The sequence below is a fragment of the Lepisma saccharinum genome, chromosome 18 (assembly GCF_977018435.1).
Source record: "Lepisma saccharinum chromosome 18, izLepSacc3.1, whole genome shotgun sequence".
Taxonomy (NCBI): Eukaryota; Metazoa; Arthropoda; class Insecta; order Zygentoma; family Lepismatidae; genus Lepisma; species Lepisma saccharinum.
In genome coordinates this window covers 42,650,840-42,671,836 of record NC_139246.1, presented here as the reverse complement: position 1 = coordinate 42,671,836, position 20,997 = coordinate 42,650,840, and the positions used below count along the sequence as shown (strand labels likewise).

The following is a 20,997-nucleotide window of genomic DNA, read 5'->3' as shown; positions in this document are numbered from 1 at the left end:
AGAACACCCTTTTTTCCTCTGAAACGGATGCGGTAATGGCAGATCCAACTTCACCTGGGTACATCTGGGTAAGGGGCCCATGTATGAGGGTGCTTCCAGGACGTGGCCGCCATCTTGAAGTCCGTCATATTGGATGGAGGTATTTTTTTTAAAATGGCAAGATGGGCCATGTTGTGTATCAAAACACATTAGAATTTTCCAAGAAATGCAATGCTGTAATTACATTGCGTTTATTTTGGCTCTGGACTGAGAGAGTGTGTGAACAACTTTGAACAACTCTTATAACACAGGTTAGTACTCGTTATGCAATATAAATATAATTGTCTACATGTTAAAGATATGTGCATAAATAAGCAAGAAGTTATGGGACGAAAACTCCGGCATCTTCACCATGTCACACGCTATCTCGGCCCAGAGCCAAAACAAATGCAATGTAGTTTTCTGATAGCTGTAACGGTACAAAAGTTATCAAACTGAAAGATGGCAACCACGTGCTGCTGTACCCACACACTATTCGAGGCATGAGATCCATGCATGAGCATTTGTGGGGATATTTGATCACTGGCCGCCATGATGCAGTAGCGAAGGTGGTGTCCGTCGCAGATTTTCTCCGAGTACACAAGCTGTTTCAAGTAACCCCATATAAAAAAAGTCCAGGGGGTGTGTTCGGTATGATGGGAACCACAATGAGCACATCCTCTAGGACATTCCAGTGGGTATCACATTTACATTACATTACATTGCATTTCTTGGAAAATTCTAATGTGTGATACACCACATGGCCAACTTGCCATTTGAAAATTTTTACCTCGATCCAATATGGCGGCCATGTCCCGGAAGCACCCTCACACATGGACCCCTTAACAAGATGTACCCAGGTGAAGTTGGATCTGCCATTACCGCATCCGTTTCAGAGAAAAGAGGGTGTCCTGGGACTTTTAAATCACCCTGTATTTACATATATTCGTGAGTCTATCCATCTTATCTAAAATACGAAGTTTGTTGTTTTTGTGCTGTCTCTGGTATTTGGAATATCCCTCCTGAAGGTCCAGCAGTAATCACCAAGCATTTTTGCACTTGACTTTCCATAGTACCTGTTTTCCATGACTAAGATATCTCGTTGGAAACATGCTCCATGTAGATGCATTGCACTATGTTTTCAGGGAAGAAATCCAGACGGGAGTCCAAGCAGTGGCGCAGGAACGGGGGGGTACAGGGGTACATTGTACCCCCGCAAATTTTTGAAGGGGGGTACTGTACCCCCTTAAATCCGTAAATCGAGTTGTACCCCCTGTACCCCCCTTTGGTAATGTGACAGCAGACGGAAGGTGCAACTGTTAAAATTACCTATTATCAATTCGCCCAATAAAAAAATGTATTATTGTTTATAAATTTTAAGCATTATAGTCCTTACCACAGAAATTCCAAACATTTAATTGTAAACTTATTATACTACATTGTGCTTGCTACTAGTTAGTTCATTGACCTAAGTTCTTGGAAACCTCTTTAAGGAGATGAAAATTGTTTAAAATGTGTGTGGAACGATGGAATCAGATTGACTCTCAGACAATTACGCTGCAGACTATTGCTGCTTTGCGTAAAGGGGGGTACACATTTCTAAAGCAGTGGTCGCGTCGATTCGAAGATAAGATACAAATCTTCATCAGAAGAGTATATGACTGACCCCATTTTCTTTGGAATATTTATAATGGAATTTTCTGAAACGGAACACTTACACGAACGAGACGAGACACGACAGACCAACTTGGGGGCGGGGGGTTACAATGCACTCCTGTACCTCACCCATATTTTTCATAAATTTGTAAGAGGGTGTTGCGAAAACTATACTTAAACCTATACATTAAGATATATATTTTTAAAAAAATAGAGTGCCGATTAGCCTATCTGAGAATTAGGTGAATTTGGAATAAGTTTTCATAACTTCAGAGTAGAAACCGAAAGGAAAATAAGCACAAACAAGAACTAGAAGGAGCTCACCACACAGGAGACGAGATGAGGCTGTAACAATTCTCGACTCATCGCATCACGATATCATTCCTAGGTGACATGAAATCTTTCCTAGACATTTAAACAGGGTGCAAATTGCGATTTTATCAGAGGGGGAACTATTTTTTACCTATGTATTAGGTATACTTATAATTGGACATTAATTGCTTAAAATCTAATTGTGATATCGAATGCAACACAAACACAACGCCATTTTATGTTAAACTCTAAAGTCAAATTGTAAGAAAATTACATTAGTCAGATGAATGCACGAGATAAATGAGACTCACTGCAGGTTCTATTGGTATATTTTGGATTGGATTTACAAGGTCTCTGGGAGTAAGATGGGAATATTTGATTGATTGATTGATTTGGTTTATTTTACTTCGCATTTCTGCCAGTAGCGGCTCGTGCCTAAAATAACAGGTGAAGAAGTATATTCATAGGCAATGAAAAACAAATAGTAAGTGCCAGTGCCCCCACCCCCCAATTTAAAACGTCTTTTTTGTCTTCATCCATCCATCTGGAAAATGGTGTCTGCAACAAATTACACACTAAGTCATTTACTGGGTTCATTGTAGAAACCACAGCTCAACACATGAACACAACACACGATAGGAAACGCGAAACACACACGCGGAACAAGATCTCGCGAGAACGCAAAGATTTTGCCACAACCACTGGATGCAATGTTTTCTCCGACGAGAGAACTGCTGCACCTAGAAGGCGACACCCGTTCAAGGCCAACGCTAGGTGACGTCACCGTTGCCATGACAACCGGCTAAGTTTTCCGCAACCTGGCGGCGTTTGCTCTTGGGTTGTTTTATGCTACGACGAACTCTTCACGTGCGTAGCGCCGAGCGGCGTATTATTTGAGTATTATCGTGTGCGTTCTGCTGGGAAATAGTTTAATTTAACAAGCAAATTAAAAATGTCAATATTAATTTGAAAATTAGGTGAAAACATCTGCACTTGTTGCACTTGGCCAGCCGCCACTGATTTCTGCCACTTTTGGCTAATCTCGAAGATGAGGATGAGTGATGATGATATGATGAAATTGATGGACACTCAAAAATAACGCGCATGGGCAGGCCAGGATTCGAACCTGGGACCTCAGGCGTCATAGCGCGCTATGCTAACCGCTTCGCCACGGAGTCCGGCGAGGTGGGAATGTGTTTTGGATTTTCTTTGTAGATGCGAAAATCTTTAACTGTGACGTGCACATGCTTCTGCTTACATTAAAGTTTACCTTTTCACATAAACGAGAAATTGACATGTCATCCTAAAACACACGCATGTATCTGCATTTAATACCACTACATACGAAAATAAACCTTGGCCGGCTCTTCACATTGTCCACCAAAAATTGAAAAGAAAGAATAAACTTTTGAGCGTATGGCTTTCCTTGCTACTTCTGAGAGCTGAAGGATTTCGGTTTTGTAAATGTACCGAATGGTATTACTTTCAGTACTTGAAGAGCGTCATTAGGTACAGCTAATTATATTACAAATAAATGATTTGTCAAATTTTTTCACAAATATTTCAAAGTTAGACTTCTTATGAGTTGATTGGGAACCATCTGAACTCATTTTTTTTTCTTTTTTAATACAACACCCTATAGATGTCTGAGAAAATACCAAATACATGGCTTCTAAAAGGCATTGGATGTGGTACACATCTGCCATAAATTGTTTAAAGATATTTTTATGCGTAGCTATGGGACTTTTAAAATTAGAATGAACGGAACTGAAGTAGAACTCTATATAATGTAGTTTCTATATCCAGTGGGTGGGAGATGATTATTCCTGGTTGGGGTGGCTCAAGATCCCCCTCACTCCTGATTTTCCGTTCCGTGAAATTCAAATAAGCCCAGAATGAGGTCCAGAGCTTAGCCTTATATATTTCAGAATTGTTATCTGATTTTAAAATCAATTTTTTTTTGTGGTTGTTGAAAACTTAAATTCTAACAAAAACAATGAAAAATATTTATGCATATTTTGCATTAAATAACAGGACATTCGTGTGTGCTGTTCTAAAAGAGAATATTTCTCATGGCTTCACATTATACCTAGGTATCAAGGACGTTTTTGTGGGGATCCAGGGGGTCCGGACCCCCTCCCCCCGAAAGACTTACCAAGTAGTAAAAGTAATTTATCAAAATATAATTGTTTAGCATTTGTTATACTCAATTTCCATCAATGCCAATACCATGCTTGAACAGCGTAACAATTAAAAGTTAGGGTGCGGCAGAAATATCTCCCGGATTTCATTTGTGAATAACAAAGCAACGATAGATGTTATGCAAAACTTTATTGCACAGTTGGAAAGAACAAGGTTTACCATTTTATTGCACATTTGCAAAGAACAAAATGTTCCAATTATTTTTTGTCAAAATTGCCACAAGTCACCATTTCGTGTGATATTGTCGACTTTGTTTTAAAATGATATCGTCCAAATGCCGATCTGCACAGTGTACGCATTTCTGAATTCTCGCCCTGAAGTTCTGCATTACCCTCCTAGTCATGTCTGGTCGGTATTGCCGCTCTTTCCTGTCGGATACCATCTTTCAGATCATTGGCTGTCCTTGGCCTTCCTTGGTAAACTTTAGCCTTCAGGTACTCCCACAGAAAGAAGTCGCAGGGTGCGAACTCGGGGGAACGAGTTGGCCATGGAAGGTGAGATCAGACGCCCTGGAAACATTTCACGTAGCACGTTCATCGATACGCGAGCTGTGGCACCATCCTGTTGGAACCACACAGCCAATTTGCCACGTTCGTTCTATTGCGGCTGCAGGAAGTTGCGTAACTTCCATACATAACGGTCAGACGTTACATTAACTACGTGCCGTCTTCCTCAAAAAAGTAGGGGCGTTCATGGAGTTGTCTCGGTACATATGGGAAACAAAATGGTAATTCTTGTTCTTTCCAACTGTGAAATAAAATTGTGCATAACATCTATCGTTGCTTTGTTATTCACGAATGAAATCCGGGAGTTGTTTCTGCTGCACCCTGTATACTCGATGGTTTTCTCCGCTGAACTTAATGGAAGACAAGGAATTTGGCTCATACGGCTTTGAAGGATTCCAAAGATTTATGCACACTACTAATGATAATATCCATAAAATATTAATCAGGAACTTTACTCTTCGTTAATTGGATCTAACTCTTTTTTTTTTGTTATTCAATAAATATTCAATTCTTTTTCTATCTGACATTAAATTCCTTGCCAGGGCAGTTGTTTTTGTGCAAATCTTGGCGATCTTAACTACACGTACGCTAGATCAGGGGTTTCCAACTGGCGGCCCGCGAAGCCTGTTTGCAAAATACATTAATTTCATGTAATTTTATTAAAATACGTTCTATTTTTGCTGTTAAATGAACGGAAGCTCTGTGAAGAAAGACAATATCACAGGTAGAATTGATTTTGCAGTCAATAATGGTCATCAGAAGAATCTAAAGTGACGTAACGTTCTCTTCACACCATGCATTCAACCCCTTCGCTATGCGGAATGAACTTGCCCGCTTCACACCTCTTCACTATGCGGAATTGCAGGGAATCGTAATAAACTGATGATTTTCAACGTTACTTTGGAGAGGAATAACCTGGTCCATTTTCCAAGCTGTCGGCGGCTACCAGAAGATGAAGAAACACTGGACTTTTCTGAATTCAGTGCAAATATTAAAGAAATAATGGACGAGTTTGACTCCAGATTTAAAGATTTTGAAGAACTTAAAAGCAGCATCCAGCTATTTAGTAATCCTCTTGGCGTTAATATCGAAGAACAAGAAGCTTTTCTCTCCTACTTGAATTGTGTGATTTGCAAGGCGATCTCCTTCAAACTAGGCAAGAAAAGGAGCCCGAGTTTTTCGAATGCCTTTCAAAGGAACGCTTTCCAAACCTTCGTAGTTTTGGGCAAATAATGACATCGAGTTTGGCAGTACATACATGTGTGAAAGTGTTTTTTTTTACAGAAGCCGACTGGCAGATTCTTCACTGCTTCACCTTCTGAGACTTTCAAATACAGAAATTGAAGTGGACATTCCAACTTTAATGAAAGAAGCAGATCGGCCTCAATTTTCTGTTCAGTACTTACAATCTTTGTAATTTTTAATTCCCCCCCCCCCAAAAAAAATGCGGCCCGCCAATCAACTGCTGGATATAATTTTGACCCTCGGACCTTTTGAAGTTGGAAACCACTGCGCTAGATAATGAATACTTGCTGTTATATTTCTATTCTTTTACTATCTTTTACCTATTCATGTAATAATAGCAATACAATATTAATTAATGTACATATTTAATTAATTAATATATTAATTTAATTAAATATAATTATCCTAATTATTATTATTATTGCGACACTTGATTGGACATATATATGGGAGGCTGAATTTTGTACCCCCCCAAATGAAAAACGTTCCTGCGCCACTGAGTCCAAGGATTCCATTTTAAGGACATATTCCTTAAGGATAGGGACCTTTGAATAGCTGCAAGGATTTGCCCACAATTTTTCGGTAATTTGGTGCTTTATGATTTTCCCAGTACATTTTGCATAACATTTTTGGAAGACCTCCATTCTCATTTTGCAACATGCCTTGAGAGCAGAGGCGAAGATATAGTACAAGCAATGCAAGCACTGCTTGCATAATTCGAATATCATTTAATGTACTTAATGTTCTAACCATATTTAGTTTCCATCGCACTCGATTTCGCGAAAAAATGCGGCCGCAAACTCCCCCAGCAGCTCTGTAGCAAGCACCAGCCTCAATGCTTGCAGCCGTTCTGCGGGAAAATAAGGCCTCCGAAGGAGTCACATGGCGAAGCGTGAAATTCTGGTGGAACCCGTCCACAAAGCTTCTACAAAAAGCTGTGCTTTCCGAGCTTGCGTGATTCCCGAAAATAGCCGAGTTCAACCGAAAGCAGAAGGATTCATCTATGGGTACGTTGCCAGCAAAAAACTAGTAACGAATATTTGTCTTCATGAACACGTAAACAAGATCGCAAATATAATAATAATTGTTAGTCATAAAATAACTAAAAGAAGTTATTATCACTGTTCTAAATTCCATATATATCATATTATATTACAAATTATTTTAGATTTCGCGAAATGTAAAACGCGTAAAAAAAGTTGACATTGGGAGTTGGGGCAGTGGAATTTCTGCACCCCCGTGAAGAGTTTTCTCAGGGAGGGAGGGAAGATTGGACGGACCTTCGTCCCGCACCCTGCTTCCTGGTCGGTCCAGCTCAAATTACGCCAGAAGTGTTGACCGCTACCAGTGTTTGCAACTGCCAAATTATTTACGCAGTAATTCAAGTGAGCTTTCACAAATTTTACAATCAATAAATTGACTGCTTTTGAATAAAACTTGGGGTGAAAATAAAGCTATCTGAGAAAGAACTATCTACTGATATTTGTACATGGCATAGAAGTAAATCGTATACATTCTGCATATTATGAGCACAAGAATATGTTTTAATGATTGATTGATTGATTTGTTGTTTTAAGCCCACTTTATGCACAGTAAGGCTAATCGGGACTGGACCTACAGTTTAAAATGGGATCTGAAACACTTGTGCCTCCACCGGGTATCGAACCCGGAACCCCTTGATTACAAGGCGACGACACTACCACTGCGCCATCGGGGAGGCCCGAATATGTTTTAAGTTCTATTATTATGACGCAAGTGGTGTTCCCAGGGTCTATTTACGGTCCCCATTTTGTCATCTTTTCCTTCCTTTGACGTTTTTTCTTAGATATACTGGGCCAAAAGGGGGTTATGTCTACCATCCACCCCCCCCCCTTCGCCCCGGGCACGCCATTGAATGACACTTTATTACTTAAATATTAATGTACATTCTCGTTCTGCTGAAATGATTCTGATTCCTCCGCATAATTTTTATCTCCAAACTGATATATCTCTCCTTTGTGACGGATAAAATTAAGGAAATAGGTTGGTAACACTTTCTGTTGTTTCAGAGATTTTCAAAGTGATCTTGTGTGGATGCTTGCATTTGCAGTTGTGGAAAGCGCGTGGGATAGTGTGAGTGTTTGTTGCTTCGTGTTTTGTGCTGTGAATTTATCGGAATGAACGCGTATTTAGGAACGGTTGATGTGAAGTGCGGGTGTATTATTGAGCAATTGAAAATTGCTTCGTTTAGCTCGAGAGAGATAAGTGTTAAAATGAAAATCGTGGAAGGGGGTCGACCAACACCAAGAGTTTGAAATTTATTGTGGTGAGTACATCGTCTATGCATGTGTTTCTTTGCTTTGAAATGAATTTTTTATTGTTTGTGTTTAACTTTTTATTTAGTGTTTAAGTTACTCCAATGCAGTTTTTAGGGTGCCCAAAAATACTAAATTACATCATGCAGCGTAAAATAAACAAATGATTCCCATTTTTTTTTTTATCTAAATCGGTTTGGTCACCGTTTGACCATATTAAATAATAATGAACAAATAAAGGTACTAATAAGTAAGTAAGAAATTCCGTCTCCCTTTAGTCGTATGCGGAAAGTTCGCATATGCAAAACGTTTAATATCATATGAATAACGTTACCTGGATTTTTTTTAAAAAGTAAATGTGACGTTTGCGGATCATATGGTTTATTTTTAGTACAGTCACTTTATTACGATATTTTGACAAATCCAGCGACTGGGTAAATGAGGATATAAACCTTGAATCTTTCCCCTCGGCATGTCGTCGTTGTACTACATGTTTTGTTGTACTGAAACATTGCTTGCCTCCTTCGTAAGACTACGCTTCGCTACTGCTTGAGAGATATTTGAAATTTCCATCTCAAGGGAGTAGTGTGGGATCAAAATATTAGCCAATTAATTTTCTATTTAAATCTGTTTCATTCTCACATCTGGATTGGATCTAGAGTTTAAAGTGGGATCTCATACAGCATTAGACTAGTTTTTAGCAATCACAAGGATCGTTTGATTTGTTTTTTAAGTTCACTTTATGTACAGAAAGATTAATCGGGACTGGACCTAAAGTTTAAATGGGATCCGAACCACTATGTGCCTCCACCGGGTATCAAACCTGGTACCCCTTGATTATAAGACATTGACGGTACCACTACACCATCGGAGAAATCCGACAATCAAAAGGAATGTTTCTGTTATTAAAGTACAGTAAAAAGTTCTATTATTATTTACAACAATGGTAATTATAAATATAGTGGAACCCTGATTTTTATGTTCCTGGATTTTACATTTCCTCGCATTATACATTCAATCTTCATGGTGCCAATAGACCAAAATGGTATAAAAAATTGTTGGATTGTAGGTTTTTTCACCTTCGTACCCTGAAAATCGTAAAACTGAGGTTCTACTGTATATATTAAGGAATTATATTCTACTTCTGCTACATTTTTTAGCTTATGCATGTATTGTGAATCTAACTGACGAGAACAGCATAAATTACCATCCATGGTGAACTCCTGGCAGTTCTGACTGGGATTCCCCCTATAGCTGCTCCAAGGATTTGAGGCTGCTTTGGAAATATGACCTTGCCATTTTCTTCATCTAGTTGCCCACACTCTGAAAAATAATAAATGTTAAAAATCCAAAAATCGTGTTCTCCGTTGTATAGTTTTAACATCGATTTAAGTTACTTCTCAGTATGAACTTTCATAATTAATTTTGCAAATATGCCCTAAGAACACGGCAAAACACTTCTTTACAACTGACCATGCGGTGGCATTTAGGGTTAGGCAAGTGACTTAATAAGATTCAATTTCAAATTTAACAAATATGTAATAATAATAATTATAGCTACCATCACAATAGATATGCAAGTTCAAACCTGGAATACAAAGTAGCATATTTAGAAGCATTCAGAACTCTTATGATTGTGTAAAATTGGTCTCTCTAAGGTTAAATATTTCCTTTTTTAAATTGCAGGTACCCAGTGGCTGCGATTGTGTTCCAAAACTAGGAGAGCAAGGTCCAAAAAAGTGGGAGGGGCAAGGACACTTTACTTTCCCTTGGTACATAAGGTTTAGCATACTGTAAGGGCAAAACTGGCAAAAAGTGGTGGGCAGTTGCCCAGCGGCGTATACTCTGGGTCACCTAGGTAATCGGAGATGACCCGGCTATAATTTTTTAAAAAAATGTTTTAAATAGTTCTTCACAATATTCTTCCAAACCAATCTTTGATTCATACATCTCTTCCTTTAGAGTGCGAGAATGTTTTCAAAGGCTTGCCGCGGAATGTCCTATAGGCTTTCTCCAGCTGCTGGAATCTCGGCAGGGTGAGATTCCACTGGCTCCTTTTAAATCCCTTGATGGGAAGGGGAGAGGGGGAATAAAACACTGCTTCTCAGGCGGATGATTCCGTGGCCAGGGTAACCTCTTTGTGGAGAGAGTCCACCAGTCGCACTCTCCAACCCAGAGTCTTTACCGTTCCCTCGGCTGGCGCCCTCTTCTGCCATTCTTCCCCGATGGCCTTTGTATCGTAGGAGCTGTGTTGTTTACGACAGGGAAATTTCTCAGAAACTCCCTTCTTGGTTCACATATTACATACTGAAAAGGGAAGTAGGGAAAATACACCTGAAAGTGCGTGAAAAACTGAAATTTGAATAACATTTGTAAACCAATTCCATGTTAGTTCTCAATTTACATTGCTTGTGTCTTCCTCGTCTCGGCTATTTCAACAGAATTTGACAAAGGGAAAAAGCTTAAATATTGAAGATGAAGATAATTAAATAAATTAAAATTTAAACTAAAAATTCAAGAAATTACGCCGACTTCCGTTGCGGAGTGTTAGTGCAGCTCCCTACGACGCCAGAGGTCCATGGTTTGAATCCCGGCCTTGGCATGGGTGTTCTTTGTAAATGTCCCTTCATCATATCATCAATCATCGCGATTAGCCAAAAGTGGCAGAAAAGCGACGTAAAATAACCTAATTAATTTAATCCAATAAATGGATTATTTCACTAGCACATTCCTTTCATATTCTATGTTACAGGTTTTATTTATAGGTTTATTATACTTTCTTGTTTTATTATTTGAAATTCTAAACGTAGATTAACTGCAATCACAACAATTAATCGATAGTGGTCCCAACAATAAGGTAAAATTTTCCACATATAAATATGATAATTATTATATTCACAAATCCTGTGTGGATGCTGAGAATTTTGCAGAGAGACTTCAGGAGTGAGTGGATGAATCAAGGCTCGGAGATTGTCCACTCGTTATAACCAGCATACGCCACTGCAGTTGCCCCCCCCTTAATCGCCTCCACTGTCTAAGCTACCTATAGTATTCGAAGTGAAGTGGAAAATGTTATCTGGGGGGATGTTTAGTCAAGGCTTCAGGTTAGCTGGAGTGCTGCTCCTATGGTTTAACATGGGGTGTGAAATCCTGGGGCAAACAAGGGTGATGAAAAATTACATAAGTGGTGCTTGCCCCACCTTTCGTTAGCGCATGCTACTGGAAGTGAGATAAGTTTACTATTTTAAACTATAATACATATTGTACTAATTATAAAAATAAAATATCACATTTACAGCACAGTTACATTCATATATACTTACTTTGTGGACGATTACTTGGTGGGCAGCACACATAAGGTATAAGACCATCCCATTTGCAGTAATGCCTGTTTCCTCTCGGAAGAAGGGAGGGACAGTCCTTCGCAGGCATGCATGTATATTGTTTACCTCTGTCTGTAGGACACTTTATCAGCCTGATAGCGGATGGGGAGTTGAAAACGTTTCTTTGGCTGCCTGCTGGAATAGCTGAAAGAAATGAGGAAATTGCATCAACTAAAAAACATTATGTTGGCAGGGGTGGGTCTCATTACTAGTACTAGTCTTTGGAATGGTACTTTTTAAAAGTAACTGAGTTAAAGTTAAAAGTTACTTTTTTCCAGTTGCTTTAATCTACGTAGATAAGAGATACCTAACTCGTCCATGAATTGCTAGCGAACTGTTCTGTGTTATCTTTTTTTTTTACATTTATGTTAGTTCGGGTTCAGCTGTCAACGATTTTAATAATAACCATGGCGGCAGTTGCCCCCTCCCTCCACTTTTCGCCACTTTCTTGCACTATGCTAAACTTCATATACATTTGGAAAAAAAATAGTTGTGGATTTGTTAAGTGAACCTGTACTCAAGTTTACGTGAACAGTAAGTACGTGACACAAAGATCCTTACGCAGATAAGACTCGTGGTCAAGTATCTTGCAAATTAAGGGTAACTTGAAATTATCCCCATAGGAGCTCCTTCGAATTCTACCAAGCTTTGTTCCTACAGATGCGGTCTCGTGTAACAATAATCCCAATGAGGATCCGGTAGCTGACGAGGCACCTGGTGTATTGTGGACATCTCTCTCTTTAGAGATCTCCCGGGACGTGTCTCAGACACAGTACATAGCATATAGGGGAGCAAGAGATACCTGTACTCTTGTATGCGGACGATATAGTCATCATGTCGGAGACAATAGAGGGGCTACAAAGGGGACTAAATAGCATATACGAGGGGTGCCAAAAACACAAAATGACAGTTAACATTAAAAAAACTAAAATCATGGCTTTCAAAAATGGGTATACTTTCAGCAAACAAGAAAAATGGAATTACGGGGGGGAAGTAATTGAGCCTGTCAAGCGTTTCACGTACTTAGGAGTAACATTATCTATGACTGGAAGTTGGACGCAACATATACAGACACGAAAAAGCAAAGCAAAGCTCGCAATAGACCAAGTAATACGTACCATAAGTAAAGTACCGCAAATGCCGTTCTCAGTGATTCAGGGTTTGTACAAGTCAATAATAACAGGAACTTTGAACTATGGGGTTGAACTGTGGGGGGCAAGAGGAGGGAGCACAGTCGCAAGCATTCAAACAGAATACTACAAAAAAGTGTTGTGTGTAAGTAGAAGTACTGCCAATTGTGGGGTACTTAAAGAATTAGGTCTAAGCAAAGAGACAGTACAAGCTAGGATGAGAACTTTAAAGTATTGGCTCCAGCTAGCAAGGGAGGGTAACACGACACTTAAGGGTCAATGTCTGATAATGCAAGTAAGAGAAGAAAATACACGGAACTGGGCGAGGGATATAAAAAACATGTTGAACTCTATTGGGATGGGGTGGGTTTGGGAAGCAGGAGGGAGGGTAGATACATCAGTTGAAAATCAAATTAGAGGGAGACTTATGGACATAGACAGACAAGAAATACTAGCCGACTGTCAGACGAAGACTTCACTAAGAGATCATTTGAAATCAAGGGATTGGGGGAAAGCAAGATACATAAACTTGGTAGGCAAAAAAGAAAGGGGAGGGATAGCATGGTTCAGACTGGGGGGTTGGAAACAAGTAAAAATTAAGAATGAAGCAGGGGAAACTATATGCTCTTTGTGCGGGGAGGGAGAGACGGGCGAGCATCTGCTCTCTGCCTGCCCCTCTACGCGTGATTTACGAGACAAGTGGGTTGAGAACGTAACAGAGAGGGAAATAATGGAAGTGGTAGAAGACAGAAGAGGAATCATAAGTGAGATAGTGCAACGAGTGGGGAGATATTTGTGGGAAGTGAGGGAGCGACGAGGAAAGGCGTTAGCGGTCAGCGATAAGAACGAAGAAACCGCACAAAGTGAACCGAGCGTGTAATACGTGTACTGTGGGTCTAGCAGTGTGCAATGTATATGCGTTTTGTTTTGTTCTGTTCTGTTTTGTTTTTCACATTATTCAACAAAGAAATTCAAATTCAAGTAAGTCTCCAGACAGGAGGACGAATGAACCGGACACACAACTTTATTTGCATGTGCAATATTTCGATTGTTAAAATATACTAATTATGTTTAATTTTTTTCTTTTGTATCTGATCAACTGCTAAGAGTTATTTGTATACTAACGTAAAGAAGGTACAATATTAATACACAACTTTGAGGGAAGAGAAAGTGTGTGTAATGTAAAATTAATGTAGTGCGTACAGCGTACAGCTCGCACAAGGAAAATGTAAATAAATACAAAAAATACAAAATATTACTGGTCTAAACCCCCTTTTCCTTTCCAGCTTTAGACTTTTGTTTGTCCAGACCTGGATAACTCTGTTTCAAACAGGCGTGTTTTGGCGACACAGGGAACTCGACAAGGGAATAATTTTCTTTGAACGACAGATGATGGCACTTACTTTCTGGAAAGTGTAGTGATGTGTTTGGATTTCCTTCCACGCCAAGCGATATAACTTTGCACATATTTATTTTAGAAATTATTTTCCGATAGTATATTATATCGAAAGCAAAGTCACGTCGGAATATCACTGTACTGAAGTAGATCGCCTGATATAGAAGCAAGAGACTGGAGACTGGTAATTTTTCATTCTCTCCTTAAATTTCGTTTACTAATTTTTATTCTTTTTAATAAAGGACAAGAAAGAGACAAGATTGGTTTCACATTAAAGCTTTACTATTAGTTTTCGACGTCGTGTCCAGGGCTGGTAAATCTCCAATTATTCTTGTATTCACGGATGATTTAATGTTAGTTTGGGAAGAGTGATCCCTTACTTTTAGAGAAGGTTGAAGAGGCATGATCTAATTTTTCAACATTGGGGGAGGGGGACGACGATGACGATTGCCTCGCTCTTAGCTGCACTTAATATTTATCACATATTTGAAACATCTTTGAATTGAATTGAATTTAAAATTTTGGGTGCGTCAGCACTAAGGCTATTTTGCACCCGTCACATTATACGGGGTCCAGCCCCTTATCGTTACAAATAGCAACTCTATCGTTGCAGAACTAAAATCATAAAATATTAAAATGTTCTGACTTTCGTTAAAAGCTGAGGCTGTACAGGGGCACTCAGCACACATAAGGACAAAAGAACAGGACAACACGAACAAAATTATACTGGCCACGGGGCCAGTCGCCAGAGCCTCGTTAGTTTTTAGTCCAGGGTGCACTACGTGGAAGTGAGGTTGACTTTTGGGCGCCTACGTGTGGAAGGTACCCCTTACACCCCATTTGAAACATCTGATCGATTGTCACTTATCTAAAAAAAAAATACCGCAAAGTTGAGATGCATCGTTGGAAGAGAGCATCGTTTGGTGGGTTAATTTATTCATCACCCCTCGTCAGAAATGCATACGTATAAAATGTAATAATAATAAAAAATACACACACACATACGCGCGCGCGCGCCCACACACACACACACACACACACACACACACACACACACACACCACACACACACACACCCCCCCCCACACACACACATATATATATATATATATATATATATATATATATATATATATATATATATAAAAATATAAAATTATCCTTTTTTATTTTCAATTGAAATTATATAAGTATCGGTATCGGTGGGTATAGGTGAGAGTATCGGTATCGGTTCAAAGTGGTATCGGCTCAGCCCTAATATATAGCGATGTATGTGTCATTAGTGAAAGCATGAAACGGCATGAAAATTTTCATAAGAATTAGAATGAGGTGTAATCGGGCCCGTTCGTAACCTAGTCCGGTGATGTCATTGGTTTTGCCCAACTGCTTGCAAGTGCTGGGACTAAGCAAAAGGTAAAAGTCATTTTTCTCTCCGTTTTTCACCTGTATTTCCTCACAACTGTGACCCCTTGTAGGGATGTTACCGAGATCACTTCTTAGTGGAAACTTAGACCCTGTACTGCGTTGCGTTGTTCAGGTAGGACCGTACCCAGAATTTTTTTGAGGGGCGGGGGGCAGACCCAGAGGCGAATTTTCATAAATATTGTGTGTGTGTGTGGGGGGGGGGGTGTGTGTGGGTGTGTGTGTGTGTTTGGGGGGAGTGTATTGGAGAGTGTGGGTAGAGAAATTTGCTCATTTTGCTATGAAATGTTGAAGAACAGCATTTTCTACAACCACATGACAAATATTTGCAGAGAGCAAAAAGAAAAAAATGTATGATACGGGTAGACTACATGTATGCATGCATAATACAAACAATTCAAATAGCCTACGAAAAGCAACATATGTGTGTGTGGTTGATAGATGAGGGTTCGTACCCATTTTGCAAAGTCCCTGACATTTCCAGGTATTTTACACAACTGTGTAATGATTTAACATGCTAAAAAATAAGAGTTACACTTAACTTTATAAGTTAATCAAATGAATCACGTTTGTTAAACATTTTTGAAAATAAATGAAAAATATAATGAAAGAACCTTTTTATAAACAATATTACCCAAAAAGGAAGATTGTTGGGAAGGTAAAATGAAACGTGTCAAGCAAAATAATTTAATTCCCTGACTTTTCCAGGTTTAGAAAGCTTTTTAAAAAATCATTTGTTTGTTTCCAATGACCTCAGTCCTAGCCTTGTTTTCTTGACTCCTCCAGCTGTCAAGGACTTTGGAGTCAGTGCGAACCCTGTAAATAAATTATCTGAAGGGAACGGCTAAGTGACTTCACCAAGGCAGTGGGTCTGCTAACGTAATATTGTTTCCATGTCGTGTTTTCGCTTTTAGAATCTTATTCGACAGTAAAGATACATGCCAGTGGCAACCAAGAAGCTATTGAATGGGGATGCATACATTTGGGATGGAAAATGCCATTTTCAACGGTTCGTAGCATCGAATTTTTTGGCCTTGACGTCCTCTGCACACTGTGAAAGTTGTCTGTTGCACGGTCACACCACTGTGCATTTATGTTCAAGACAATTACAAGTAGAAAAGAAGAAAAGTTGCAGTGAAACAAATTCTGATGGACAGAATTTCGTAAATAATAATGTACTTAAATTCTTGAGTGTTTTGGACAATTAACAATATATGTTAAAGTACTTCAGACAATTTTTTACCCCCAAAATCTAGCAACGATTCTGCTGTGAAGTGGATTCTCCTATTTACATAATATTAATTAACCCTAAGCCATTGAGTGGCAGAATGGACATCAGTTGCAGAAAACCCCTGATGTTGGAGAAAGAGAACAAAGTTTTTTATCCTTCTGCTCAGTGGTAGCAAAAAGGGATTACAGACCTTGCGGTGCGGGTGGAGAGCTAAATGCTCCTTATATGGTTGGTTTTCAATTCCAGTCATTGAGGAACCTTTCTTCCATAATGTAAAGAGTATAGAAAATACCCCTCTATTCTAATTATGTGAAACATTAGTGACACTGTAATAGAAGAAACCATTCAATAATCAAGGGGGTTCCTATTTGTCGAATGTCATCAAACAACTGTTTTTTTGACTCATAAAAAGTTCAGACAATTTTAAAAATGTACACAGTATTCTACAGAAAGTCCTGCATAACCAGTACAATGTCTGTAGTGGCGCAAGAGTCTTTCTTCCCTTATAGCAAGTCGGGACATGGATTTAAAGGAATGGACTGTCCCGACTAAATCGGAATGTCTGATAGCCTTTCATCAATGGTTGTAGAACTAAAATAGCCCAATATTGCAGACTGCAGACTTCTAGAGCCTCCCTAACTCCAGAAACAACCTATTAATTTGTGCAAGGACAAAATCGAAATTCATGCAAAATTTGAAAAACCATAAACGTAATTTTTGTAGTTTTTTTTTAATGTTCAAATTAAAAATTTTCACGGCTCAAGGTGAGGGGCATGGCCCCTCTGCCCCCCTTGGGTACGGGCCTGTGTTCAGGACTAGCACACTTTCGACGTGGCCTCTGGCCACGTCTCGTGCGCTCGCCGACGTGGTTCGCTTATTTGAATAATTTTGAACGTAACATTATGTGTGTACGGGCTCTAATATGATACAAATATTCAAAATATCATGTTAACGCTACATGTCAGTTGTTGTGGATGCATCGCGGTTTCTTACTATTCAGGGACTTGATTTTCGAGATGATGAGTCTGAGGCAAACCTTAAAGGGAATTTCTTCGATACTCTTGAAGTTAGTGTTGCCCACGGGACGAGACGGGACAGGCTTTTAAAAATTCGAGACGAGACGAGATTGATCATGTGTCCCTTTGACAAACGAATATTTTCGAGACGAGACTGGCCAAAGTCTCGTCTCGTGGGCAACACTACTTGAAGTTAATTTCAAAGTGAGTGGATATTATTCGGAAATGTATTGAACTTGAACCTTAAAATGCAAATTACACTCAAAATTATATTCAAAACAAATTAATGGAATAGAATAGAATGGTCTTTATTTAAGCAGGCGTGTTTCGGCCTCATGGGCCGTTCTTACAACCAACTCTTGTCAAAGATACAATAAATGAATAAAAACAAAAATTAGAAAAAAAACAATGATCATGATAATACAATAAAGATAATATAAAGATTATAAAAATGTAAAGTGTTCCCCTGTGCATAGCACCACTCCATGAAGGCATATAGGGGGTGTGGGGGTAACGCCCCACACTTTCTTGATCCGGTCGTGAGTGGGGGTGATGTGATCAGCATCACGCCCCTGACCGCCTTTACCCCCCAGGGTTTCCCCCAGGTACCCATGTTATTCGACGCTGGGTGGGCGCCGGGGCCGCTTCCATCGTTAGAAAAGTTCCCGGATTTGAACCGGCCGGGGATCGAACAGGGGACCTTTAGCATGGTAGTCAGACGCGTTACCGACTGAGCCACCGCGGCCACCTTATACAATGATAAAATATTACATTGAATAGATTAGTATATATACTGTGGAGTAAATATAAGTAATAAGTCTTCGGTAGTTTCATGTGTGTGGGGGGTTAGGTTAGGTATGCATTATATGATGTATAAGTGCAGGTGCAATTGTTAACATATGAAAGTTAATGAAGTTCTTGGGACAATAGTAAGTTTTCTTCAGATTTTTCTTAAAACTTTGATGGCAAATAATGTTAGTCAATGGTGCAGACAATTTGTTCCATTCCCTGATCCCTGTAACAATGAAGGACTTGTTATATGTGGCGGTTTTATGTTTGGGGATTTTAAGATTGTGCTTCTTGCGGATATTATGTTCGGCTGATGTTCTACGAGAACAGATCTTATCGGATAAGTATTTTGGGGAGCCACTCTTAAGTATTTTGTGCATCAAGGTGAGTGTTAAGTATTTTCTTCTATTGTTAATGTTTAGCCAATAAAGTTTCTTTAAATAGGGAGATACATGTTCCTTTCTGTTTAGGTTAAATATGAAATGTATACAACATAACATAACCCACAGCTCTACAGCACCTTGACGGGCCTTGGCTTACCTACCGACTGCTGGTCTCCCTCCCACACTGTTCCGCCGTCACCTGTTATAGCGTGGAGGTCTCAGGGTGATCACACGGGTGATCAGCCCGACGAACCCCCAGCCGTTATTGTAGGTCTTCTTGACCAGGTTACGCTCACTCACTCGGAGCTTCCCAATTTCCTCACGATGGTGGGTTGCCACCGGCCCTATACGTAGGCCGAATAAATTCCGACCAGAGCCGGATTCGAACCTACGCCGTCCCGCAGCGAACGATCTCAAGACGAGTGAACGCCTTAACCCGCTCGACTACGGAGGAGGACAATGTATACAACAATTCTGATTTTTTTTTAAGTTTATAGTTTAGGCCCTGGGATATATTACTGTACACTGGAGCGCAATAGTCTAATGTGGATAGGACGAGTGTTTTCATAAGACGATCTTTAACATTAGCGTCCAGAGTATGTTTTAAATTATACAAAGATTTAAGTTTTCCCATACAGTTTTTCACAATAAATTCGACTTGTGCCTCCCAAGTTTTTGCTTGTATATACTTCGCTTAGCGGTATACTGCCAAGAGTTGGAGGAGAAGGTGCGTTTTTGTGAAGTTTCTTAAGGGTATCATGAGTTCCTATGATCATGAAGCAAGATTTTGATGGATTTTATTGAAGGGAGTTTCTCCGTGACCAATTTGTTATAGCATCAAGATCGAATTGAAGTTTGGTCATCGCATTATCGTAGTTTTCTGTATTACACTGAATACAGATTTGCGAATCGTCAGCATACTGATGGTATTGGCAATATTGGACAGCGCGGTCGAAATTAGCTACGTAAATCATGTATAGTAGTGGACCCAATATACTTCCTTGAGGGACGCCTTGTTGAACAACTAACCATTTAGAGTATGTGACTTCCGGTTCCCGATATTTCACACGTTGTTTCCTGTTGCCGAGATATGATCGAAACCAATTTAACGCGTTTCCGGTAACGCCATAGTGATACAGTTTGGCCAATAGCAATTCATGATTGATCGAGTCGAACGCTCTTGAATAGTCCAACAAGACTAAAAGTGTAACTTCATTTTCATCTATTCATCTATTGTCTACGATATCTACCAGCGCAGTGCAAGTACTATGCATTTTTCTGAAACCAGATTGAAAGTGTGGTAGGAAACCTTGAATATGTGGAAGTATTTGTTCATAAATTACTTTTTCAAGTATTTTGGACATTGTGGATAGAATGCTAATAGGTCGTAGATCTTTTATTTCTGTGGAGTTGGATTTTTTAGGTATAGGTGTTACTTCGCATTTTTTCCACTCTTGAGGGAACCAACCTTTGGAAAGGGAAAGATTAATAATGTGCGTAAGAGCTTCTAAGCAAAAGGGGATGCAATATTGTAAAACAGTTAGGTTTATGCCATCATAACCACACGCTTTTGATTTCATTTTGTTGAAAATGTTACGTACTTGTTCGCTACTTACTGAGGTAAAAAAGAACGTGTCATTGTTGGGTTGCTCAAGATAAGTGTTAGTTTCATCAATCACCGCTGCATTGCTATCTGAGGGTGCACTCGGCTTAACAAAAAACTCGTTTACCGCATTCGGCCGAAATGTATCTGAGGAGAGCGCATTACTCTCTTTATTTGGTAAAAGTCTCTGGCTTCTGAGGTTAGACCATAAATTTTTAGCATTTTTTACATTCATATTTACCGTTTCGTTATAGTGCTTAAATTTTGCGTTTCTGACTGCTTTTTTGGCTCTGTTTCTGAATTATTTGTAAGATAGGAGAGCGTCTGGGTCTCCTGTATTTACATATCTCAGATGAAAGAAGTCGCGCAACTTCCAGAACTGCGTATTGTCCACACTTATTCTCAGGAAAA

At 39.4% G+C, this 20,997-nt stretch overlaps 1 protein-coding gene across 1 annotated transcript in view; it reads right to left on the bottom strand.

The window, feature by feature from the left end:
- The window catches only part of LOC146002551 (venom protease-like), a 59,550-nt gene that overhangs the window by 16,912 nt on the left and 21,641 nt on the right, over positions 1-20,997 (bottom strand). The window contains exons 2-3 of the mRNA XM_083140477.1: positions 11,557-11,760; positions 9,441-9,556 (exon numbers count right to left, since the gene is read on the bottom strand). Of these exons, the coding sequence (XP_082996603.1) occupies positions 9,441-9,556; positions 11,557-11,760 (320 nt within the window). The remainder of the gene's footprint in view (positions 1-9,440; positions 9,557-11,556; positions 11,761-20,997) is intronic.